Source organism: Heterodontus francisci, chromosome 4 (assembly GCF_036365525.1).
Source record: "Heterodontus francisci isolate sHetFra1 chromosome 4, sHetFra1.hap1, whole genome shotgun sequence".
Lineage (NCBI taxonomy): Eukaryota > Metazoa > Chordata > Chondrichthyes > Heterodontiformes > Heterodontidae > Heterodontus > Heterodontus francisci.
In genome coordinates this window covers 202,542,446-202,563,573 of record NC_090374.1, presented here as the reverse complement: position 1 = coordinate 202,563,573, position 21,128 = coordinate 202,542,446, and the positions used below count along the sequence as shown (strand labels likewise).

Below are 21,128 nucleotides of genomic sequence, written 5' to 3'. Positions count from 1 at the left end.
GCAGCATCCTGGTGAATCTGCATCAAACCCTCTCTAATGCCTCAATGTGCTTTCCATTGTGTGGAACCGAGTACTGTGCGCAGGTCTTATTAAGGTTTCACATAGACCCATCATTACTTCTTGGCTTTTACGTTCCATATCTCTGGAGATAAAACCGAGAATCACATTAGCAGCTGCAGCCTAATGAAACTGCCTCTGTAATCCTTTCATCTTTCTTTAAACTGAGATTCTCCTGTCCTTGCTTAACTGCAACACCATTTGGATTCCACCCTTTTGTGACTCTACGAACCCTCACTTTGAGCCTTTAACACACATGCTTCTCTGAGAGAACATATCTTCAACCCTTCCTATTTAATATCAAGCTGGATTGTTATTTGGTGCATTTGAGCAGCCTCAGTATAGATAACCATTGATAATGGGATTGAAAGTTTGACTCAGCCCAGTTGCAGTATTATCTGTTTGCTGTAGCTTGCTCACATTTGACTCTCTTGTAACAGAGAACGACTTGAAATGGTGAAGGCATGTCCTGACAATGCAGTCTTAGAAAACCATCAAGCCAATACTCAATTTTGCTTAAATTGGTGGCAGCTCACCACCACCTTCTCAAGGGCAAATAGGGATGGGCAATAAATGCTGGCCTGGCCAGTGACGCCCACATCCCATGAATGAATAAAAAAAATCACCAATGCATTTTGACTAGTTTAATTAAAACCCTCATTTGTCCAGTTAAATTTGATTTTGAGGAATTATCTTCCGCTTTTCTCTACACGCTATAAGGATATAAAGCTCTAAATATCATGAACGTATATATTGTAATTTTACAGACTTGATCTCAGATGGTCTCGTATAGAAATGGTAGAATCAGAGTACCAGGTTTGTGAAGATGTAGGACTGTTCTCCGTGAAAGTCCTGAGAACTGGATACTCCATGGATTCTTCCTTCATCGGTATAAAGGTAAGCCTGTCTCACAGTTCTTTCAAACTCTCGGCTCCAAAGTTCACAGCTAGCATTATAGTAAGAGCCGCTCTGAAAGTGCATACTTGTATTGACATCAGGTTTGGTTTGTAGTTGCATTGCAATTAATCAGTAGATTCAAATTCCCATGTTTCGGGTTGCTGACATGACTGCAGGACATTTGAATCACTGGTTTGTAAGTTCCAGCAACAAGCCTGACTCATTTTCCAGCAACCTAATGGCAAACATTTCAAATTTGGGGTGCATTGCTACAGACTCTCTCAACAGCTATAAATTCTCTGCATCTATAATGGTTGCCTGCATATATTGTCCAAGTAAAGTGATGAAAGGTGTTGTCGGCAGTGTGATCAAGCGGCACTTGCTTAGCAATAACCTGCTCGCCAATGCTCAGTTTGGGTTCCGCCGGGGCCACTCGGCTCCTGACCTCATTACAGCCTTGATTCTAACATGGACAAAAAAGCTGAACTCAAAAGGTGAGGTGAGAGTGACTGCCCTTGACATCAAGGCAGTATTTGACCGAGTATGGCATCAAGGAGCTTTAGCAAAACAGAGGTCAATGGAATCAGTGGGAAAAGTCTCTGCTGGTTGGAGTCATACCTAGCGCAAAGGAAGATGGTTATGGTTGTTGGAGGTCAATCATCTGAGCTCCAGGACATCACTGCAGGAGGTCCTCAGGGTAATGTCCTAGGCCCAACAATTTTCAGGTGCTTCATCAATGACCTTCCCTCAATCATAAGGTCAGAAGTGGGGATGTTCGCTGATGATTGCACAATGTTCAACACCATTCACAACTCCTCAGATACTGAAGCAATCCGTGTAGAATTGCAGCAAGACCTGGACAATATCCAGGTTTGGGCTGATAAGTGGCAAGTAACATTTGCGCCACACAAGTGTCAGGCAATGACCATCTCCAACAAGAGAGAATCTAACCAACTCCCCTTGATGTTCAATGGCATTACCATCATTGAAATCCCACTATCAACATCCTGGGGTTACCATTGACCAGAAATTGGACAGGAGTAGCCATATAAATACCATGGCTACAAGAGCAGGTTAGAGGCCAGGAATCCTGCAGCGAGTAACTCACAAAGAACAAAGAACAGTACAGCACAGGAACAGGCCATTCAGCCCTCCAAGCCTGCACCGATCTTGATGCCTGTCTAAACTAAAACCTTCTGCACTTCCGCGGTCCATATCCCTCTAATCCCATCCTATTCATGTATTTGTCAAGATGCCTCTTAAACGTCGCTATCGTATCTGCTTCCACCACCTCCCCCGGCAGCAAGTTCCAGGCACTCACCACCCTCTGTGTAAAGAACTTGCCTCGCACAACCCCTCTAAACTTTGCCCCTCGCACCTCAAACCTATGTCCCCTAGTAACTGACTCTTCCACCCTGGGAAAAAGCATCTGACTATCTACTCTGTCAATGCACCTCATAACTTTGTAAATCTCTATCAGGTCGCCCCTCCACCTCCGTCGTTCCAGTGAAAACAATCCGAGTTTATCCAACCTCTCCTCAGAGCTAACCTCTCCCCACATTAGAGACCTGCTACCCGACCTGAACCCAACGGAACCCGACGACATGTGTCAGGTTCGGGACAGGTCAGGCCCATCTTCCGGGCTCGGGTTGGGTCGGGCCTCGCGCAGGTTGAGTCGGGTCGGTTCGGGTCGGACACACATGGTAAGTGCTCTCCAGGTAAGTATTAAAAATAAAAAAACTTACCTGAGCTGGGAGTCCGGGACAAAACTGAGTCTGCGCAGTGAGCGAGTGATGTCACTATGACGTTTCGCACATGCGCTACAGCTTCTTGCAGGTTCGATGTCAGTAAGGTAAGGTGAGGGATGGTCAGGTCAGGCTCAGGTCGGGTGCAGTAGTGGCGGGTCCGGGTAGGGTCGGGCTTGGGGCAAAATCGGAGGGGCTCAGGTCCGCTGTGGTTCGGTCAGGTTCGGGTCGGTTTCATTCTCCCGACCTAAGGCAGGCCTCTACCCCACATGTGCTGCAGCAGTTCAAGAAAGTGGCTCACCACCACCTTCTCAAGGGCAATTAGGGATGGGCAATAAATGCTGGCCTAGCCAGCGACGCCCACATCCCATGAATGAATAAAAAAAAAAGTTGAAGCGGGCTTGTGACAACCTTTCCAGTATCCCCAGGGAAATGTGGCACTCTGAGGTAAAGGCTCTTCCACAGTGAGATCAAATACTTTAAGGTTATCTCTAACATGTGCATATTTGTCCTTTAATGATAATATTAGCACTTCGGTAGTTTTCTTCTTATTGTCGGGAGGCAGTGTCGTAATGGTAATGTCACTGGACTAGTAATCCAGAGGCCCAGGCCAATGCCCTGGGGACATGGGTTCGAAACCTACCATGGCAACTGGTAGAATTTAAATTCAATTAATAAAAATCTGGAATTGAAAGCTAGTCTCAATAATGGTGCCAAGAAACTACCATCAATTGTCAAAAAAACACATCTGGTTCACTAATGCCCTTTGGGGAAGGAAATTTGCCATCCTTACTTGGTCTAGCCAACATGTGACTGACTCAATAATAAAAGCAAAATACTGCGGATGCTGGAAATCTGAAACAAAAACAAGAAATGCTGGATTCACTCAGCAGGTCTGGCAGCATCTGTAGAAAGAGAAGCAGAGTTAACGTTTCGGGTCAGTGACCCTTCTTCGGAACTGACAAATATTAGAAAAGTCACAGATTATAAACAAGTGAGGTGGGGGTTGGGCAAGAGATAACAAAGGAGAAGGTGCAGATTGGACCAGGCCACATAGCTGACCAAAAGGTCACGGAGCAAAGGCAAACAATATGTTAATGGTGTTTTGAAAGACAAAGCATTAGTACAGATTAGGTGTGAATATACTGAATATAGAACATCAGCAAGTGCAAACCTGAAGAAAAACAACCTGAAAAAAACAGTGGGTAAGCAAACTGAACAAACTAAGATGAAATGAAATAAATGCAAAAAATGTAAAAAGGAATGCAAAAAAAAGGAAGAAAAAATAACTAAAAATGACTAAAAATGAAAGTAAAGTGGGGGGCTGTCATGCTCTGAAATTATTGAACTCAATGTTCAGTCCGGCAGGCTGTAGTGTGCCTAATCGGTAGATGAGATGCTGTTCCTCGAGCTTGCGTTGATGTTCACTGGAACACTGCAGCAATCCCAGGACAGAGATGTGAGCATGAGAGCAGGGGGGAGTGTTGAAATGGCAAGCAACCGGAAGCTCAGGGTCCTGCTTGCGGACTGAGCGGAGATGTTCCGCAAAGCGGTCACCCAGTCTGCGCTTGGTCTCCCCAATGTAGAGGAGACCACACTGTGAGCAGCGAATACAGTATACCACATTGAAAGAAGTACAAGTAAATCGCTGCTTCACCTGAAAGGAGTGTTTGGGGCCTGGGATAGTGAGGAGAGAGGAGGTAAATAGGCAGGTATTACACCTCCTGCGATTGCAAGGGAAGGTGCCCTGGGACGGGGACGAGGTGGTGGGGGTAATGGAGGAGTGGACCAGGGTGTCGCGGAGGGAACGATCCCTTCGGAATGCTGACAGGGGAAGGGAGGGGAAGATGCGACTGGTAGTGGCATCACGCTGGAGGTGGCGAAAATGGCGGAGGATGATCCTTTGGATATGGAGGCTGGTGGGATGAAAAGTGAGGACAAGGGGAACCCTGTCACGGTTCTGGGAGGGAGGGGAAGGGGTGAGGGTAGAGGTGCGGGGATGTGACTGACTCAATGTGGTTGACTCTTAACTGCCCTCTGAAATGGCCTCGCAAGTTACTCACTTCAAGGACTATTAGGGATGGGTAACAAATGCTGCCTTTCCAGCAATGCCTACATCCCATGAAAGAATATTTTTAAAAATTACAGTATTGGTAGGAGTGACCACCACACAGGCCTTGTGGAGACAAAGTCCCGTCTGAGGGCATCCTCTGTCATACTATGTGGCACTACCACTGTGCTAAATGGAATAGATTCAGATCAGGCAACTCAAGACTGGCATCCATGAGATGCTGTGAGCCATCAGCATTAGCAGAATTGTATTCAACCACAATCTGTAACCTCATGGCCTGGGACATATCCCTCACTCTGCCATTACCATCATGCTCGGGACCAACCCTGGGTCATTGAGGAGTGTAAGAGAGCATGCCAGCAGCAGTACCAGGCATACCTAACAATGAGGTGTCAGCTGGTGAAGCTACAGGACTACATACATGCTAAACAGCAGAAGCTAAGCAATCCTACGATCAATGGATCAGATCTAAGCTCTGCAGTCTTGCCACAACTAGTTGTGAATGGTGATAGGCAATTAAACAACTAACAGGAAGAGGAGGCTCCATGAGCACCCCATCCTCAATGATGGCAGAGCCCAGCCCTCGAATGCAAAAGACATGGCTGAAGCATTTGCAGTTATCATAAGCCAGAAGTGTCCATTGCATGATCCATCTCGGCCTCCTCCTGAAGTCTCCAGCATCATAGATGCCAGTCTTCAGCCAAATCAATTCACTCCACCTGACATCAAGAAATGGCTGAAGGCACTGGACACTACAAAGGCTATGGACCCTGAAAACAATCTAGCTGTAGTACTGATGAACTTGTGCTGCAGAACTAGTCACACCATTAGCCAAGCTGTTCCAGTACAGCTACAACACTGGTATCTACCCAACAATGTGGAAAATTGCCCAAGTATGTCCTGTACACAAAAAGCAGGACAAATCCAATCTGGCCAATTGCCGCCCCATCAGTTGACTGTCAATCATCAGTAAAGTGATGGAAGGTGTCGTCGACTGTGCTATCATGCGGCACTTGCTTCGAAATAACCTGCTCACCAATGCTCAGTTTGGATTTCACCAGGGCCACTAAGTTTCAGAAATAAAAACAAGAAATGCTGGAACCACTCAGCAGGTCTGGCAGCATCTGTGGAAAGAGAAGCAGAGTTAACGTTTCGGGTCAGTGACCCTTCATCGGAACTGACAAATATTTAGAAAAGTCACAGGTTATAAGCAAGTGAAGTGGGGGTGGGGCAAGAGATAACAAAGGAGGTCTAGATTGGACCAGGCCACATAGCTGACCAAAAGGTCACGGAGCAAAGGCAAACAATATGTTAATGGTGTGTTGAAAGACAAAACATTAGTACAGATTAGGTGTAAATACACTGAATATTGAACAGCAGCAAGTGCAAACCTGAAAAAAAACAGTGGGTAAGCAAACTGAACAAACAAAGATGAAATGAAATAAATGCAAAAAAAAGATTGTAAAAAATGTAAAAAAGAATGTTAAAAAAAGGAAGAAAAAATAACTAAAAATGAAAGTAAAATGGGGGGCTGTCATGCTCTGAAACTATTGAACTCAATGTTCAGTCCGGCAGGCTATAGTGTGCCTAATCGGTAGATGAGATGCTGTTCCTCGCACTTGCTACTAAGTTTCAGACACATTACAGCCTTGGTCTAAACATGGAGAAAAGAACTGAACTCCAGAGATGAGGTGAGAGTGACTGCCCTTGATATCAAGGCAGCATTTGGCCAAGTATGGCATCAAGGAGCCCCAGTAAAACTGGAGTCAATGGGAATCAGTGGGAAAACTCTCTGCTGACTGGAGTCATACCAAGCGTAAAGAAAGATGTTTGTCATTGTAGGAGATCAATCATATTAGCCCCAGGACATCACTGCAGGAGTTCCTCAGGGTAGTGTCCTAGGCCCAACCATTTTCAGTTACTTCATCAATGACCACCTCTCCAACAGAAGGTCAGAAGTGTTGATGTTCGCTGATAATTAGTCTTCAGTCCCATTTGCAACTCCTCAGTTAAGTCTGTCCCTGCATGAAGCAAGACCTGGACAACATTCATACTTGGGCTGATAAATGTCAGTAATATTCAGGACACACAAGTGCCAGAAAATGACCATCCCCAACAATAGAGAATCTACCCCTTGACATTCAAAGGCATTACCATCACTGAATCCCCACCATCAACAGCCTGGAAGTTACCATTGACCAGAAATTTAACTAGACCAGCCATATAGATGCTCTAGCTACAAAAGCAGGTAAAAGGCTGTGAATTCTGTGGTGAGTAACTCACCTCTTGACTCCACATAGCCTGTCCACCATCTACAAGGCACAAGTTAGGAGTGTGATAATATATCCCCACTTGCCTGGATGGGTGCAGCTCCAACAACACTCAAAAAGCTCGACCATTCAGGGCAAAGCAGCCTTCTTGATTGGCACCCCATCCACCAGCTTCAACATTCACTCCCTCCATCATCAGCGCAAGTTGCAGCAATGTGTACCATCTACAAGATTCACTGCAGCAACTCACCAAGGCTCCTTCGACAGCACCTTCCAATCCAGCGACCTCCAGCACCTAAGCTGAACAAGGGCAGCAGGCGCATGGGCACACCACAACGTGCAAGTTTCCTTCGAAGTCACACACCATCTTGACATGGAACTCAATCACTGTTCCTTCACTGTGGCTGGGTCAAAATCCTGGAACTCCCTCCCAAACAGCACCTCAGTTGTTACTGGACCACAAGGACAGCAGCAGCTCAAGAAGGCAGCTCACCACCACCTTCTCAAGAGTGATTAGGGATAGTCAATGATAAATGCTGGTCTTGTCAGAGACCCTCTTATTCCTTGAATGAATTTTTAAAAAGCCTCAATCTTTAGCTCCCTCTCTTCCACGATCTGTCACCTCCTTCCCAGACCCCATCTCTAGCTTCCAGCCATGAACGCAGACCTTCCCTCACCTCAAACCTCAATCTCTAGCTCACTCCCTCCCACCCACAATCACTAACCACCCCTCATCCACAAGCCCTGATTTGTAGATCTCTCCCCACAGATCGTTGAGGACCATCCTCCAGAGTCCACACCTCTGACCTCCTGCCACTGGTTTTCCTGCCCAGCACCCTGTCAGACTGTTAATTGGCTGGCTGCTGGCTCGGAATCAGAAGAAAATAATTATAATGACCTGCTGTTACATTTGACCGGACTGATTCGTCCTGGCCTTGCTGGGTTTTTCCCACACTATCACACTCCTACACCACTTCCCCACACCACCCCCCTCAAATATTGGGGTCTTGTGCCCTGAGGTCGGGAGCTGTTGCAGACAGGATTCAAAAATCACAGTCCCAGTAACAGTCTCCGGAACCTGAAGCATCCAGGACTGTCCGCAATTTTTAATGTGAGGGTGGGGGATGGGTGCAGGGAAGCCACTTGCCTCTAATTAAGGGGCCATTAAGGAGCTGGTTAAGGGGGAGGGAGGGAGGGAGTCCGCACCACAATTTTCAAAGAGTAATCCAGTGAGTCTGACCAGTCTGATGTATGATATTGCTCAGCTGTCGGGCTCACAGCAGGCAGGGGGCTAACTTTGTTGTTTTCAGCCCATGGGAATTCTCCAGTGCAGGACATTTCTTTTTCATTATGGAACCCCTGGCTCACCTGTTCATTCTACTGTCCCTCTGAGGAGCTGCCTGCTCTCCACGGCAGGGCAGGCCCCATCATGGCTGCTGCTTGCTTTTATCTTCCAGAAGCTCAGTGCCACTTATTGGGCACTGAGCTCGTCTCCTGTTCAATTAGGGCATTACCAAGCGAAGATCGTGTCATGTTCACAACACAGCTGAAACACGGGGTAGGGGAACAGAAATCATCCGAGCTCCGGGTTCCCGACCCCATTTTGAAAATCCAGCCCTTGATGTCTGAATTAAGCTTCAGAAATTTCAGAAATGCTCTGGAGTATACTTCAAAATCTAATCCAGTAATAATCACCTCCAGATTTCCATATGATCTCCATTACTCTCCCTACTGATTTTACTGTAAGTAACTGCTCCCTGATTTCCATTACTCTGTATGTAGCCACTTCTTGATCTCCATTATTTAATATGTAATTGTTGTTTCTGACAGTTTTATTTGTGTTTGTAAAGTTTCCCGTTGTTCATTATTCAATCTATCTTCATTTCTGTTTAGGTCAATAGCATTTCAGCCTCTGTTGGAAAGGATTTTACTCACAGTTCTGCCAACCTAATCCAGTTTGATCCAGGTAGATTACAATTATTAAAGATAAAGTATAGAGTTGATTGTTTGTGATACATTAGATACTATAGTAACTTGTTCCTGATCTGGAGTTTTCAAGTTGTAACCTCTGTGACCTTGTATTTGGTACTATTGCCATGGCAGTTTCCACTCACAGGATACTACCAGCTGTTCAGAGGCATGTAGCTTGTAGCATGTATGCATTACATGAGATAAACATTAACTCTTGGGATTTCTGCAAAATGGTGGCCAATGAAGATCAAGGACGAGGGAGTTCACCATACTAGATGTTGTACCTGAACTACAGGGACCAGAATTACTTGAACTCAGCTGAGGCAAACAAACAACCATGTGAAATCTGATGAAAGGTCACAGACCTGAAACATTAACTTTGCTTCTCTCTGCACAGATGCTGCCAGACCTGCTGAGTATTTCCAGCACTTTTTGTTTTTGAACCATGTGATGAAGTAGTTTGGAGTAAGTATTTTGATATTGAGTAAGATCGATGTGAACATGCTGCAAAGTCTGGAGTAGATCTTGCAACCAATTCATTTAGTCTTTTTAGGAGATTTTGATGGTACATCATTGATGGATTTCCCAGGCATGAATAGCTCAACTTTGTTTCTAAAAGACATGAATTTTCTGAATGTGTATTGCCAACGTAGAACCTCATCCACCAGAAGACTGTATCTGGTATTCAGGGCACGCATCCCATCATTTTTCATGCATTAAAATATCTATCCACCAGAAATGTGTATGTTTCATGGTCAGATGTCTTGATGTGTGCTGTCAGCAGGTGAGGTTCTGTCTACTCAGCATGCATTTGAAAAATTGGTCCTCCTGTGCAATACCATCCAGCACAATTAAAATCTTCTGACTAAATTATAAGAGATTTTAAGAAAGAAGTATTTGTTAGAAGCCTGCTATCTCAGTGCTTATTTCAGTCCAATATAGTTGTACTACTTTGGTCTTCACAGTAAGTTATTCTGCTCTTATTTTTCTTTTGTCTGCAGGTGTATCAGTAAAGAATTGGAATATTGTAATTACCAATGACAGACTGGAAGAAAATGAGGAAACATTTGAAGTGTTACTTGCATCTCCAGTGAATGCAGTTCTTGGTGCCAAGACAAAAACATTGATCAAAATCATTGATGTAAGAGGAGGTAAAAGCACAAATGAGAAACTCTTCCCACATGATATGAAGTCTCCTTCTCCTAGCCCCTTATCCACGTTTACTGTATTTCTACATTCTCTTTTGTATCACAGATCGCTGCAGTCTTACAATCACTAATGATAGAAGTGAAGAGAATCCACCAGTCAAAGTGCTCAGAGAGAAACTGACTCCAGGTTCTGCAGCCCTCCCAAATCTCCAAAGTAACCCTACCCAGGTGGAAGAAACAGACTTGCATGAAGAGGTGAAACAGCCCCGAGGAGATGTGTCACAGGAGTTCCCCCTAAAACCTCTTCCCAAGAAGAAACTCAGAGTAATTGGAAATGGAAAAATGGTAGGAAATGATTAATTACAGTGTCCCATTGTGTTTAACATAGTTGGGTGAATGTTTTCCAATTGATTTTTCAACAGGAGTGATTGTACCCCTTTTACAATATAGAAGAAATCCTCATCAGGTAGTTGGTGCAAGCACTTATTAGAACTGAGCCAGTACAGCCCAGGAAGGATCCGTGTTCAATTACTGATCTGTGCTGAGTTAGTTGGCCCTAATTGCGCTGACAATGGAGTTCAATAATGCGCTTCAGAAACCCTGGATAGGAAAAACTGGGACATGCTGTGTTCTACCTCCTGGGAAATTCACATGAGAATTTTGGCCAAAGGTAAAATATGATTTGAATTTGATATCCCTGAAATACCAAAAATTTAATGATGAAGAAGGCACAGAACATATTCCCACCCTCATAAAGTGTTATCTTTAAAACTAAGACTTCATTCACAAAATCTCACACTTAAAGATTTCTCCACCAGCTCCTGTTTCATGAGAGCTGATACACTACACAGAGTAATGGGAATTATAAAAGTGATCATCAGGAAAGAGGAATTCAGATTATGTCCTGTTTATTTCTGCAGGCAGCAGTTCACTTTGTAAATTTATAACTTCTCTGAGCTTATGTGAAGGTTTACTCTGTGAAAGTCATCAGCCAGCAATGGAGAAATAATTATGTAAGAGGTCACACCTATGCATGGGATGAGGGTAAAAATACTTCATATGGAAAGTACTTTCCCCCAGAGTCACTGCCTATTGTATTTTTTTTGTGTATGAATACCATTTTTTTTCTCCTTGTAACCTCATAAACCACAAGAACTGGGCTCCATCTAAGTGGTGGGAAAGACAGTCACAGGCGTTGTCATTACCACTCTCTGGCTAGTTGGCAGGAGACGCGATACATTTTGGTAGGAAGAATGAGGAAAAGTAATATGAACTAAATGGTACAATTTTAAAGAGGCTGCAGAGAGACCTGTGGATGTTTTGTACACAGATCTTCAAAGGTGGCAGGATAAGTTGAGAAGGCTGTTAAAAAGGCATGTGGGATTCTTGTGTTGACTAATAGAAAAATTGAGTTATTATTCATTTCATCGGATGTAAAGCCAGCATTTATCACTGCCCATCCCCTCAGAAATAGTCAGCATGGCTTTGTCAGGGGGAGATCGTGTCTAACTAACTTAATTGAATTTTTCAAGGTGGTGACTAGATGTGTAGATGAGGGTAAAGCAGTTGATGTAGTCTACATGGACTACGTGTATCCAACTACTTGCCTTCCTTTCTCCCACTTTCTATCCTTCTCAGGCTTATGGAGTGACGGACAAAAGTTTTTGGCTTATTCGCAAGCTCAAAATCATTGGCAATCTCTGCTGCTTGCCTCGCTTTCAAAACTTTCAGGTTATCTACATGAGTTCTCACTGCTGAAGGAATGGAATTTTTAAATTGTTCCAAGAAAATCAATTCTCTAAGGTTCTCATGTGGTTTCCATCTTTAATGCCCGTATCCAACGGTCAAAATTAATTAATTAATTTTCCAAAATTCCCTAGATTCGGGGAATGTTCCATTAGATTGGAAAATAGTGAATGTAACCCCTTTATTCAATAAGGGAGGGAGACAATGCAGGAAACTACAGGCCAGTTAGCTTATCATCTGTCATAGAGAAAATGTTAGAAGCTATTATTAATGATGTTATAGCAGGGCATTTAGGAAAATTCAAGATAATCAGGCAGAGTCAACATGGTTTTGTGAAAGGGAAATCATCCTTAATCAATTTATTGGAGTTCTTTAAAGAAGTAACGTGCTGTGGATAAAGGGGAACCAGTGGATGTACTGTACTTAGATTTCCAGAAGGCATTTGATAAGCTGCCACATCAAAGGTTACTGCAGAAAATAAAAGCTCATGGTATAGAGGGTAACATTTTGGCATAGATAGAAGATTGGTTAGCTAACAGGAAACAGAGTAGGCATAAATGAGTCATTTTCTGGTTGGCAAGATGTGATGAGAGGTGTGCCACAGGGATCAGTGCTGGGGCCTCAACTTTGTACAATTTATATAAATGACTTAGATGAAGGGACCGAAGGTATGATTGCTAAATTTGCTGATGACACAAAGATAGGTCGGAAAGTAACTTGTGAAGAGGACATAAGGGGCTGCAAAGGGATATAGATAGGTTAAGTGAGTGGGCAAAGATCTGGCAAATGGAGTATAATGTGGGAAAATGTGAAATTGCCCATTTTGGCAGGAAGAATAAAATAGAAGCATATTATCTAAATGGTGAGAGTTTGCAGAGCTCTGAGATGCAGAGGGATCTGGCCTGCCCTAGTGCATGAATTGCAAAAGGTTAGTAAGCAGGTATTGCAAGTAATTAGGAAAGTTAATAGAATGTTATCGTTTATTGTGAGGGGAATTGAATACAAAAGTAGGGAGGTGTGTGTTTCAGCTATACAGGGCATTGGTGAGACCACATCTGGAGTAATGTGTACAGTACTGGTCTTTTATTTAAGGAAGGATGTAAATGCGTTGGAGGCAGTACAGAGAAGGTTTACTAGACTAATACCTGGAATGGGTGGGCTGTCTTTTAGGGAAAGGTTAAACAGGCTGGGTTTGTATCTGCTGGAGTTTAGAAGAGTAAGAGGCGACTTGATTGAAACATATAAGACCCTGAGGGGTCTTGACAGGGTGGATGTGGAAAGGATGTTTCCCCTTGTGGGAGAATCTAGATCTAGAGGTCACTGTTTAAAAATGAGGAGTTGGCCATTTAAGATGGTGATGAGGAGAAATGTTTTCTCTCTGAGGGTTGTGAGTCTTTGGAATTCTCTTCCTCAAAAGGCAGTTGAAGCAGAGTCTTTGAATATTTTTAAGGCAGAGGTGGATAGGTTCTTGAGAAGCAAGGGGGTGAAAGGTTATTGGGGTAGGCGGGTATGTGCAGTTGAGGTTACAATCAGATCAGCCATGATCTTATTGAATGGTGGAGCAGGGCCCAGTGGCCTCCTCCTGCTCCTAATTCGTGTGTTCATATGTTCGTATATAACCCACCCCCCCACCCAATGTTCCGATAAAATATCTGCTGTCCCTTTCTTACTCCCCAATAACAATAAAGTTCATTATTTGCCCTCTTCTTCCACCCACAAAACCCCTACCTTCTACATTTGACCTTCTCCACCGCCCTCCCACAAACTGAACAAAGTGCACAGGTCACCCCTTCTCACCATCCCCGACATTAATGATGGAAATTCGACCCTGTTGCCCCCCACCCCTGCACTAACAATCTTAAGTTCCCCCCTTTCCCACCACTCTGGCGCCTGCTTTCCCCGGATGGGAAAGTGAAGGCGCGAGTGCCATCCGCCGTTAAGAAGATCGCAGCCGGATGGTAAGATTGGAGTCAATTTTATTCAAATGTATGCATTGCGCTAATTTGAATATTTTAATCCAGGTCCCGTTGCCCAGCGGCGAGGGAGCTGCCACAGAGTCTCGCCACCTCCAGGAAGATCAGGCCCGGCCATCCTGGCATTGTGCTCCGTGGCAGTCTGCTGCTGGAACAATCTTCTGGCCCTCCCCACCCCTGCCACGGAGCCCGATATCAGAAGGTCTATAAAATCCCAGCCACTGTCTTTTTGTTTTTTCTACCAAAGTGGGTCACTTCACACTTATTCACATTATATTCCATCTGCCATGTTCTTGCCAGTCACTCAGCCTGTTCAAGTTACCGTGAAGCCTCCTTGTATCCGCTTCACAACTTATATTCCCACCTAGTTTTGTGTTATCAGCAAATTTGGAAATATTACATTTGGTCCCCACATCCAAATCATTGATATAGATTGTAAACAGCTGGGGCCCAAGCACTAATCCTTGCAGTACCCCACTAGTAACAGCCTGCCAACCTGAAAATGAGCCATTTATTCCTACCCTCTGTCTTCTGTGTTCACCAATTCTCAATCCATACCAGTATATTACCCCCAATTCCACGTTTGTTTGCTAACCTCCCGTGTGGGACCTTATCAAAAGCTTTCTGAAAATACAAATATTCCTTATCCACTGGGTCCCCCTTATCTATTCTGCTAGTTACATCCTCAAAAAATTCTAACAGGTTTGCCCCTTTCACAAATCCAAGTTGACTCTGCCCAATCCTACCATTATTTTCTACGTGTCCTGTTATCACATCCTTTATAAAGATTCTAGCATTTTCCCTACGGCGATGTCAAACTAACAGTCTGTAGTTCCCTGTTATCTCTCTCCCTCCTTTCTTAAATAGTGGGGTTACATTTGTTGCTTTCCAGTTTGCAGGAACCTTTCCAAAATCTATAGAATTTTGAAAGATGACCACCAATACATCCATTATCTCTATAGCCACCTTCCCAACACTCTGGGATGTAGCTCATCTGGTCCAGGGGATTTATCAACTTCCAATCCAGTTAATTTTTGTGTACTAACTCTTTTTATTAATATTAATTGCTTTGGGTTCCTCATTTTCACAATTCCCTTGGTTCCCTTGTATTTCTGGGAGATTTTCTGTATCTTCCTCTGTGAAGACAGACACAAAGTAATTTCTTAGTTTCTCCTCCATTTCCATATTCTCCATTATAAACTCTCCTGTCACTGCCTGTAATGGACCCACATTTGTCCTTGCTAATCTTTTCCTTTTCACAAAACTAAAGAAGCTTTTACAGCCTGCCTTTATGTTTCTCGCCAGCTTGCATTCATATTCTCTTTTCCCCTTTATCAGTTTCTTGGTCATCCTTTGCTGGATTCTAAATTGCTCCCAATCCTCAGGCTTACCCCTTTTTCTAGCACTTAATCTGCCACTTCCTTTGATATAATGCAATCGATAAATTCTTTTGTTCACCACAGTTGATTCACCTTTCCTGTTGGGTTTTTGTGTCTGAGAGGAATGTATATTTGTTGTCGACTGTGTAATACTTCTCTTTAAATACTAGCCATTGCCTGTCTACTGTCAAATCTTTTAATGTATTTTCCCAATCCGCCATGGCCAACTTGCCCCTCACGCCCTCATAGTTCCCTTTGTTCAGATTTAAGACCCTAGTTTCAGAATGAACTATATCTCTTTCAATTTCACTTTCACTTCCAGAGGCAGAAACTATATCAACATGGACCAGTTGAACCAAATGACATGTTTCTGTATTGTAGCTTTTATGTCTTTCTTTGAATATATCAGAGAAAGAGCTCACTCTTTTCTTTGTCTTAGCTATGATCCCCAAACCATAGTCAAAAAAGTTCATGCTGTTTCCTTGCAGCAGAAATTTCCCTCACCAGTCAGTAAACAATTTTTGCATGTCTCTTTTTAGATCAGCCCTTCGTCTACAATCAGGAATGGAACTGACCTCATATTTATGGTGAGTAAATCTGCTTTTCATGTAAAATTTTCACTACTCAGCTTTTATTTTTGTTGGTGTATGTGTAGCAAATTATATTTTTGGAGGAAAAAAAAACTTTTGACATGTCTTTTTACATGTAACTTTATGATGCTGTCTTGCTATAAATGTCCTACATGAAACTACCCAATTATCATAGTGTTAGCAGTATTTTTGCATCACTTGTCTTCTGAAGTACTCAAGCAAAAATGTAAATTTTTATTTTCTGCACCAGCTACTGGCTTCGCTATTTATGTGCAGTCCAGTGTCCTCTCTCTGTGACACTGCCTTCTTCAGGGGTCATGTGAAACCACCTCAAAGTGAAGAACATGTATATTTATAGAGAGATTATTTCACCATTATTCAAGTGCTCATAAATAATGGTCATAATTTTCCCATCAGGCAGCTGTGCTTGAATTCCAAATGTTACTTCTTTCCTTTCAATAGCAAATGTCAATTAATTGTTGTCTGCTGAGTAATGCTTGCTCCCTTAGTCTACTGCAGAGAGAGCATTGCAGAGAATAGATTGTATTTCTCTCCCAAAGAGAAGGAATTTGCTAAGATCTGCTGCCCATGACTAGAGTCTTGATCTGTTGAGGTCACAATTCTGAACCATAACAACTAAACTTAACAATTAGAGTATATGGCTGCAGGTGAAGAGTTCGGAGCAGCATGGACCTGGTTCACTCAATGGCCTCGTTCTGTGCTATACTGGATAAAATTCTTGAACCTGGGGAGCATCATTTCTGTGTGGTGGATAATTAATGCTAGGTTTTATCTGTGGCAAAATAATGTGCACGGATGCTCACGCGCTCACACATACACACACTGCTCACATGGTTTTGTGTACTGTAGCACCTCCCATATAACCATTCCCAAACCACACCCTCTGCCAACTAAATACATATTCCCTGTCAATGCGTTCCACACTCTACCTTATAAAATGGGAAAAAGAATCAGTGGGCTGAATTTTTCCAGCATAGATGAAGTCTTGTTGCTGGGACCGAAAGCAGGAACCTACCCTGCGCCAATGGGTGGCAGGACCCTGGGGTGGCATTTTACCGGTGGCAGCCACTAGGACAGTGTCCAACTGAGGACAGTGGCCCACCTCCCCAATCAGAGGGTCGGCAGCTTGGCAGCCTCGGCAGTGCCACTGCTAGCAGAGGCCACTCTTAAGGCTGCAGGGCAAAGAAGATGGTACCTCCATGCCAAGGTGCCCTCGAAGACGAGGTAAGTTAACTTTACAGAGCCGGGGCCAAGCAGGCACCGTCGATCGGGGGTGTCACCACCAAGTTGCGATGATATAGCTGCGGGGCCGGCCATTGCCGCTGGGAGGGGACCTCCGTGGGCCATGGAGGAGCCATTATAGAGGGGCCCCTAAGGAGGGCCCACCCCACCCCTCTGATATCATTCTGGTGCATCTATGCTGTAGCCATCCAAGGCTAATGTATGTTTCCTGAGGTTGGGCTCTCAAAACCCAGTTCTCCACATGGGTTTTTTTTAATCCATTCATGGGATATGGGCATCGCTGGCTTGGTCAGCAGTTATTGCCCATCTCTAATTGCCCTTGAACTGAGTGGCTTCCAGGCCAATTCAGAGGGCAGTTAAGAGTCAACCACATTGCTGTGGATCTGGATTCACATGTAGGCCAGACCAGGTAAGGACAGCAGATTTCCTTCCCTAAAGGACATTAGTGAGCCAGATGGGTTTAAATAACAATCGATAATGGTTGCATGGGCTGAATTTTATGAGCCCGCCACCGAAACAAATGGCGGGCTGCACACCAAAGAGCCATCACGATTCCAAGCCCCCGTCCCCTGATCATCTAGAGGGGGCGGGCTGTCCGTCCCTGGCAATGACGTCAGCTGCCTGTGCATAGGTGCTAACGCCATTTTTTAATATTTAAAGAGAAATTGAATTAAAATAAATAAAATCATCTCTTTTGCCCCTTTCCCACCCCCCATAACAATTAAACTAATTATTTGCCCTCCCCCCCCCCCCCCCGCCCCTCCAAATTAAAAATGCGGAGGGAGGTCAGATGGTAAAGGTTATTGCACAAACTTTAAACTGTAACCCTTCCCACCATCCCCTACACCCATAACGTTAATTTGACGCCCCCCCCCCCCCCCCCTCCCCACTCCTCTGCACTGAAAATCACACTGCCGGCCAGCGTGCTAGTGTGCAGGCACCATCCCACCCCAAGTCATTTTTGAGAAGGCCAGGTTGGGGGCAGAAACCTGCAAGCAGTGGGTAGCCAATGGAGGATAAAATACTGCAGATACTGGAAATCTAAAATAAAGACAAAAAGTGCTGGAAATACTCAACGGGTCAGGCAGCATCTGTGGAGAGTTAACATTTCAGGTCAATGACCTTTCATCAGAGGTTATTGAGGAGCCTATTAAGGCCTCTGTCCTGCACCAACTGGCCTTTTCCACTCAGCGAGCGGACCCCACACTGCGGCTGAAAAATGGCCAGTGAGGGGGTGGCCTCCAGGTGGGAGATGGTGGGGTGGGGGGGTTGTGGCCGGGCTTCGTCCTGCTAGAGAACCCCCTCTTCCCAGCAACCGCCATGGCTGTCAGGACTACTGACCATTCAGTGGAGGGGTTGTCCCTCCACCATCACGGTCTGACAGCTGTGGCTATTTTTAAATCAAATTTTTTAACCCAGTCTTCAGAGGGTTCCTCCATTGAGAGGTGTCCCCTCTCTCTCCTTCTGTCGCTCCCACCTCAGATGGTGGGGCTGCAAATGTGTCATTGTTGAAAGGCCTCCTATTGGCCCTCCAGCCTCGGGAGCCCGCTTGCTGTCCTTAATTGCATGGCGAGTGTGCCCTCTTGCCAGTAATTGGCTATCTCTCCAAAATTTGTGTCAGGTGACTATTCCTGACATGGTGTGAGGTCAGGCCCCAGATTGGATCCCAACGTTGGGAGTCCTGACCCCAAATATAAAATCTAGCCCACGGACTCTCACAGTTCTTAGTCTCTCACCATTAAGAAAATGTTGTAATTTACCTTTGTCTGATTCAAAGTGCAAAGTGCACTTCCTCATATTGAATTCCACCTGCCATTGTTTTGCCCACTCACTTGCTCTGTCTATGTCCTTTTACAACTTTGTGCTTCCATCTACATAACTTACTGTATTTGCTAATTCATTGTCATCATACCAATCAGTGTGTGTGCAACTCTCTATTCCTTCATCAAAGTAATTACTATATAAAAGCTGAGGCCTCAGTACAGATTCATGGAGAAAATCACGAGCAACATTCCGCCAATCAGAGAATGTTGCCTTTATCCCTGCTTCTTTCTCCCGACTTCCCAACTAATTACCAACCGTCCAATTCCATATCCTTTCTGGTGCAGGACTTTATGGAAGGCCACATAGATGATATCCATAGACATCCTATTTCTTATGTTCTTATGAGTTGAGGTCTGGGGCAGATCAGCCATGATCTTATTGAATGGCGGGGCAGGCTTGAGGGGTCAAATGGCCTACTCCTGCTCCTATTTCTTATGTTCTTATTCCCCGATCCACCATGCTAGTGATTTCCTCAAAATATTCCCCCAGATTAGTCAGACGTGACCTACTCTTGACAAATCCCTGCTGATTTCTTTGATAACTCATCCTTGTCCATGTGTGTGGCCTTTTTCTGTGTTGTACATTCTATGTTATCTATGTCCAAAGTCGCTCTGTCTCTGATGTTAGATTCCAGTAACCTCCCCACAATTGATTTAACCTATCGGATCTGTTGTTACTTGCTTTCTTCCTCCTTTGCTTCTTGAATAATGGAGTGACATTTGCCATTTTCCAATCCATGAGCACAGTGGTGTGTTTTCTAAGTGAAATTTGGCAGCAGGTTGTCTTTTTAATATGCTGCCATGAAAACAGTAAAATATTTGGGGATTATTTTATTCTGGATCAGGGTTTGATGCATTGCTTTAACCTTGTTTGAATATTCTCCACACTTTGCTGAATACTTCCTCTCTTCCTGTTTAGTACCATGGGCTAATATCGCTAAAGGTTGAAGATGATCACATTCCTTCAATGTCAAGTAAAAGAGCAAAAGTACTGGTCACCAGTCGGCATCAACCAAATTTTCCTGGCAAAACAGGGTTCTCAAAGACTGATAAAGATATGACAGTGGCTGCATCACAGCATATTCCTGGAAAACAGGTTAGTTTTTAGGGAAACACGGGAATTACATCAATTCCTACCTACCCCACCCCACTTCTTGAAAATCTGCAGCCCATTGTTCGTGTTAAGGGTGTTGGTTTCTTTCATGAGAAAGGAAATGCATTAGTTGAAGCTGTACAATTTGCAAAGACTTAGTTTTATCCATGGTTTGGAATGGGTTTTCTGTTGGAATCATAGAAATCATAGAAAGTTTACAGTGCAGAAAGAGGCCACTTGGCCCATCGTGTTTGCGCCGGCCACCAAAGCGAGCCATTCGGCTTAATCCCACTTTCCAGCATTTAGTCCGGAGCCCTGCAGGTTACAGCACTTCAGGTGAACATCCAGGCCCCTTTTAAATGAGTTGAGATTTTCTGCCTCTACCACCCTTTCAGAGGGTGAGTTCCAGAACCCCACCACCCTCATCTCTCCTCTAATCCTTCTACCAATCACTTTAAATCTATGCCCCCTAGTCATTGACCTCTCTGCTAAGGTGGATAGGCCCTTCGCACCCACTCTATCCAGGCCCCTCAAAATTTTGTGCATCTCAGTCAGATCTCCCCTCAGCCTTCTCTGTTCCAAGGAGAACAACCCCAGCCTATCCAATCTTTCCTCTTGGCTGCACTTTTCTCGTCCAGACAACATCCTCGTAAATCTCCTCTGTACTCTTTCTAGTGCAATTACATCCTTTCTGTAATGAGGTGACCAGAACTGCACACAGTACTCAAATTGTGACCTAACCAATGAGTTATACAGTTCCAGCATAACCTCCCTACTCTTGTATTCTATACCTCAGCTAATAAAGGAAAGGATTCCATTTGCCTTCTTAACCACCTTATCAACCTGTCCTGCTACCTTCAGGGATCTGTGGACGTTCACTCCAAGGTCTCTCACTTCCTCTACATCTCTCAGTATTCTCCCATTAATCATGTATTCCTTTGCCTTGTTTGACCTCCCCAAATGCATCACCTCACACTTCTCTGGGTTGAATTCCATTTTCCAGCGTTGACCAGTCCATTGATATCTTCCTGCAGTCGATAGCTATCCTCCTCGCTATCAACCACACGGCCAATTTTTGTGTCATCTGCAAATTTCTTGATCA

The 21,128-nt window shown here is 44.3% G+C and overlaps 1 protein-coding gene across 1 annotated transcript in view; it reads left to right on the top strand.

The window, feature by feature from the left end:
* The window catches only part of frem1a (Fras1 related extracellular matrix 1a), a 356,873-nt gene that overhangs the window by 290,538 nt on the left and 45,207 nt on the right, over nt 1-21,128 (top strand). The window contains exons 28-33 of the mRNA XM_068030756.1: nt 825-954; nt 8,934-9,006; nt 10,013-10,162; nt 10,266-10,504; nt 15,797-15,844; nt 19,853-20,029. Coding sequence (XP_067886857.1) covers nt 825-954; nt 8,934-9,006; nt 10,013-10,162; nt 10,266-10,504; nt 15,797-15,844; nt 19,853-20,029 — 817 coding nt within the window. The remainder of the gene's footprint in view (nt 1-824; nt 955-8,933; nt 9,007-10,012; nt 10,163-10,265; nt 10,505-15,796; nt 15,845-19,852; nt 20,030-21,128) is intronic.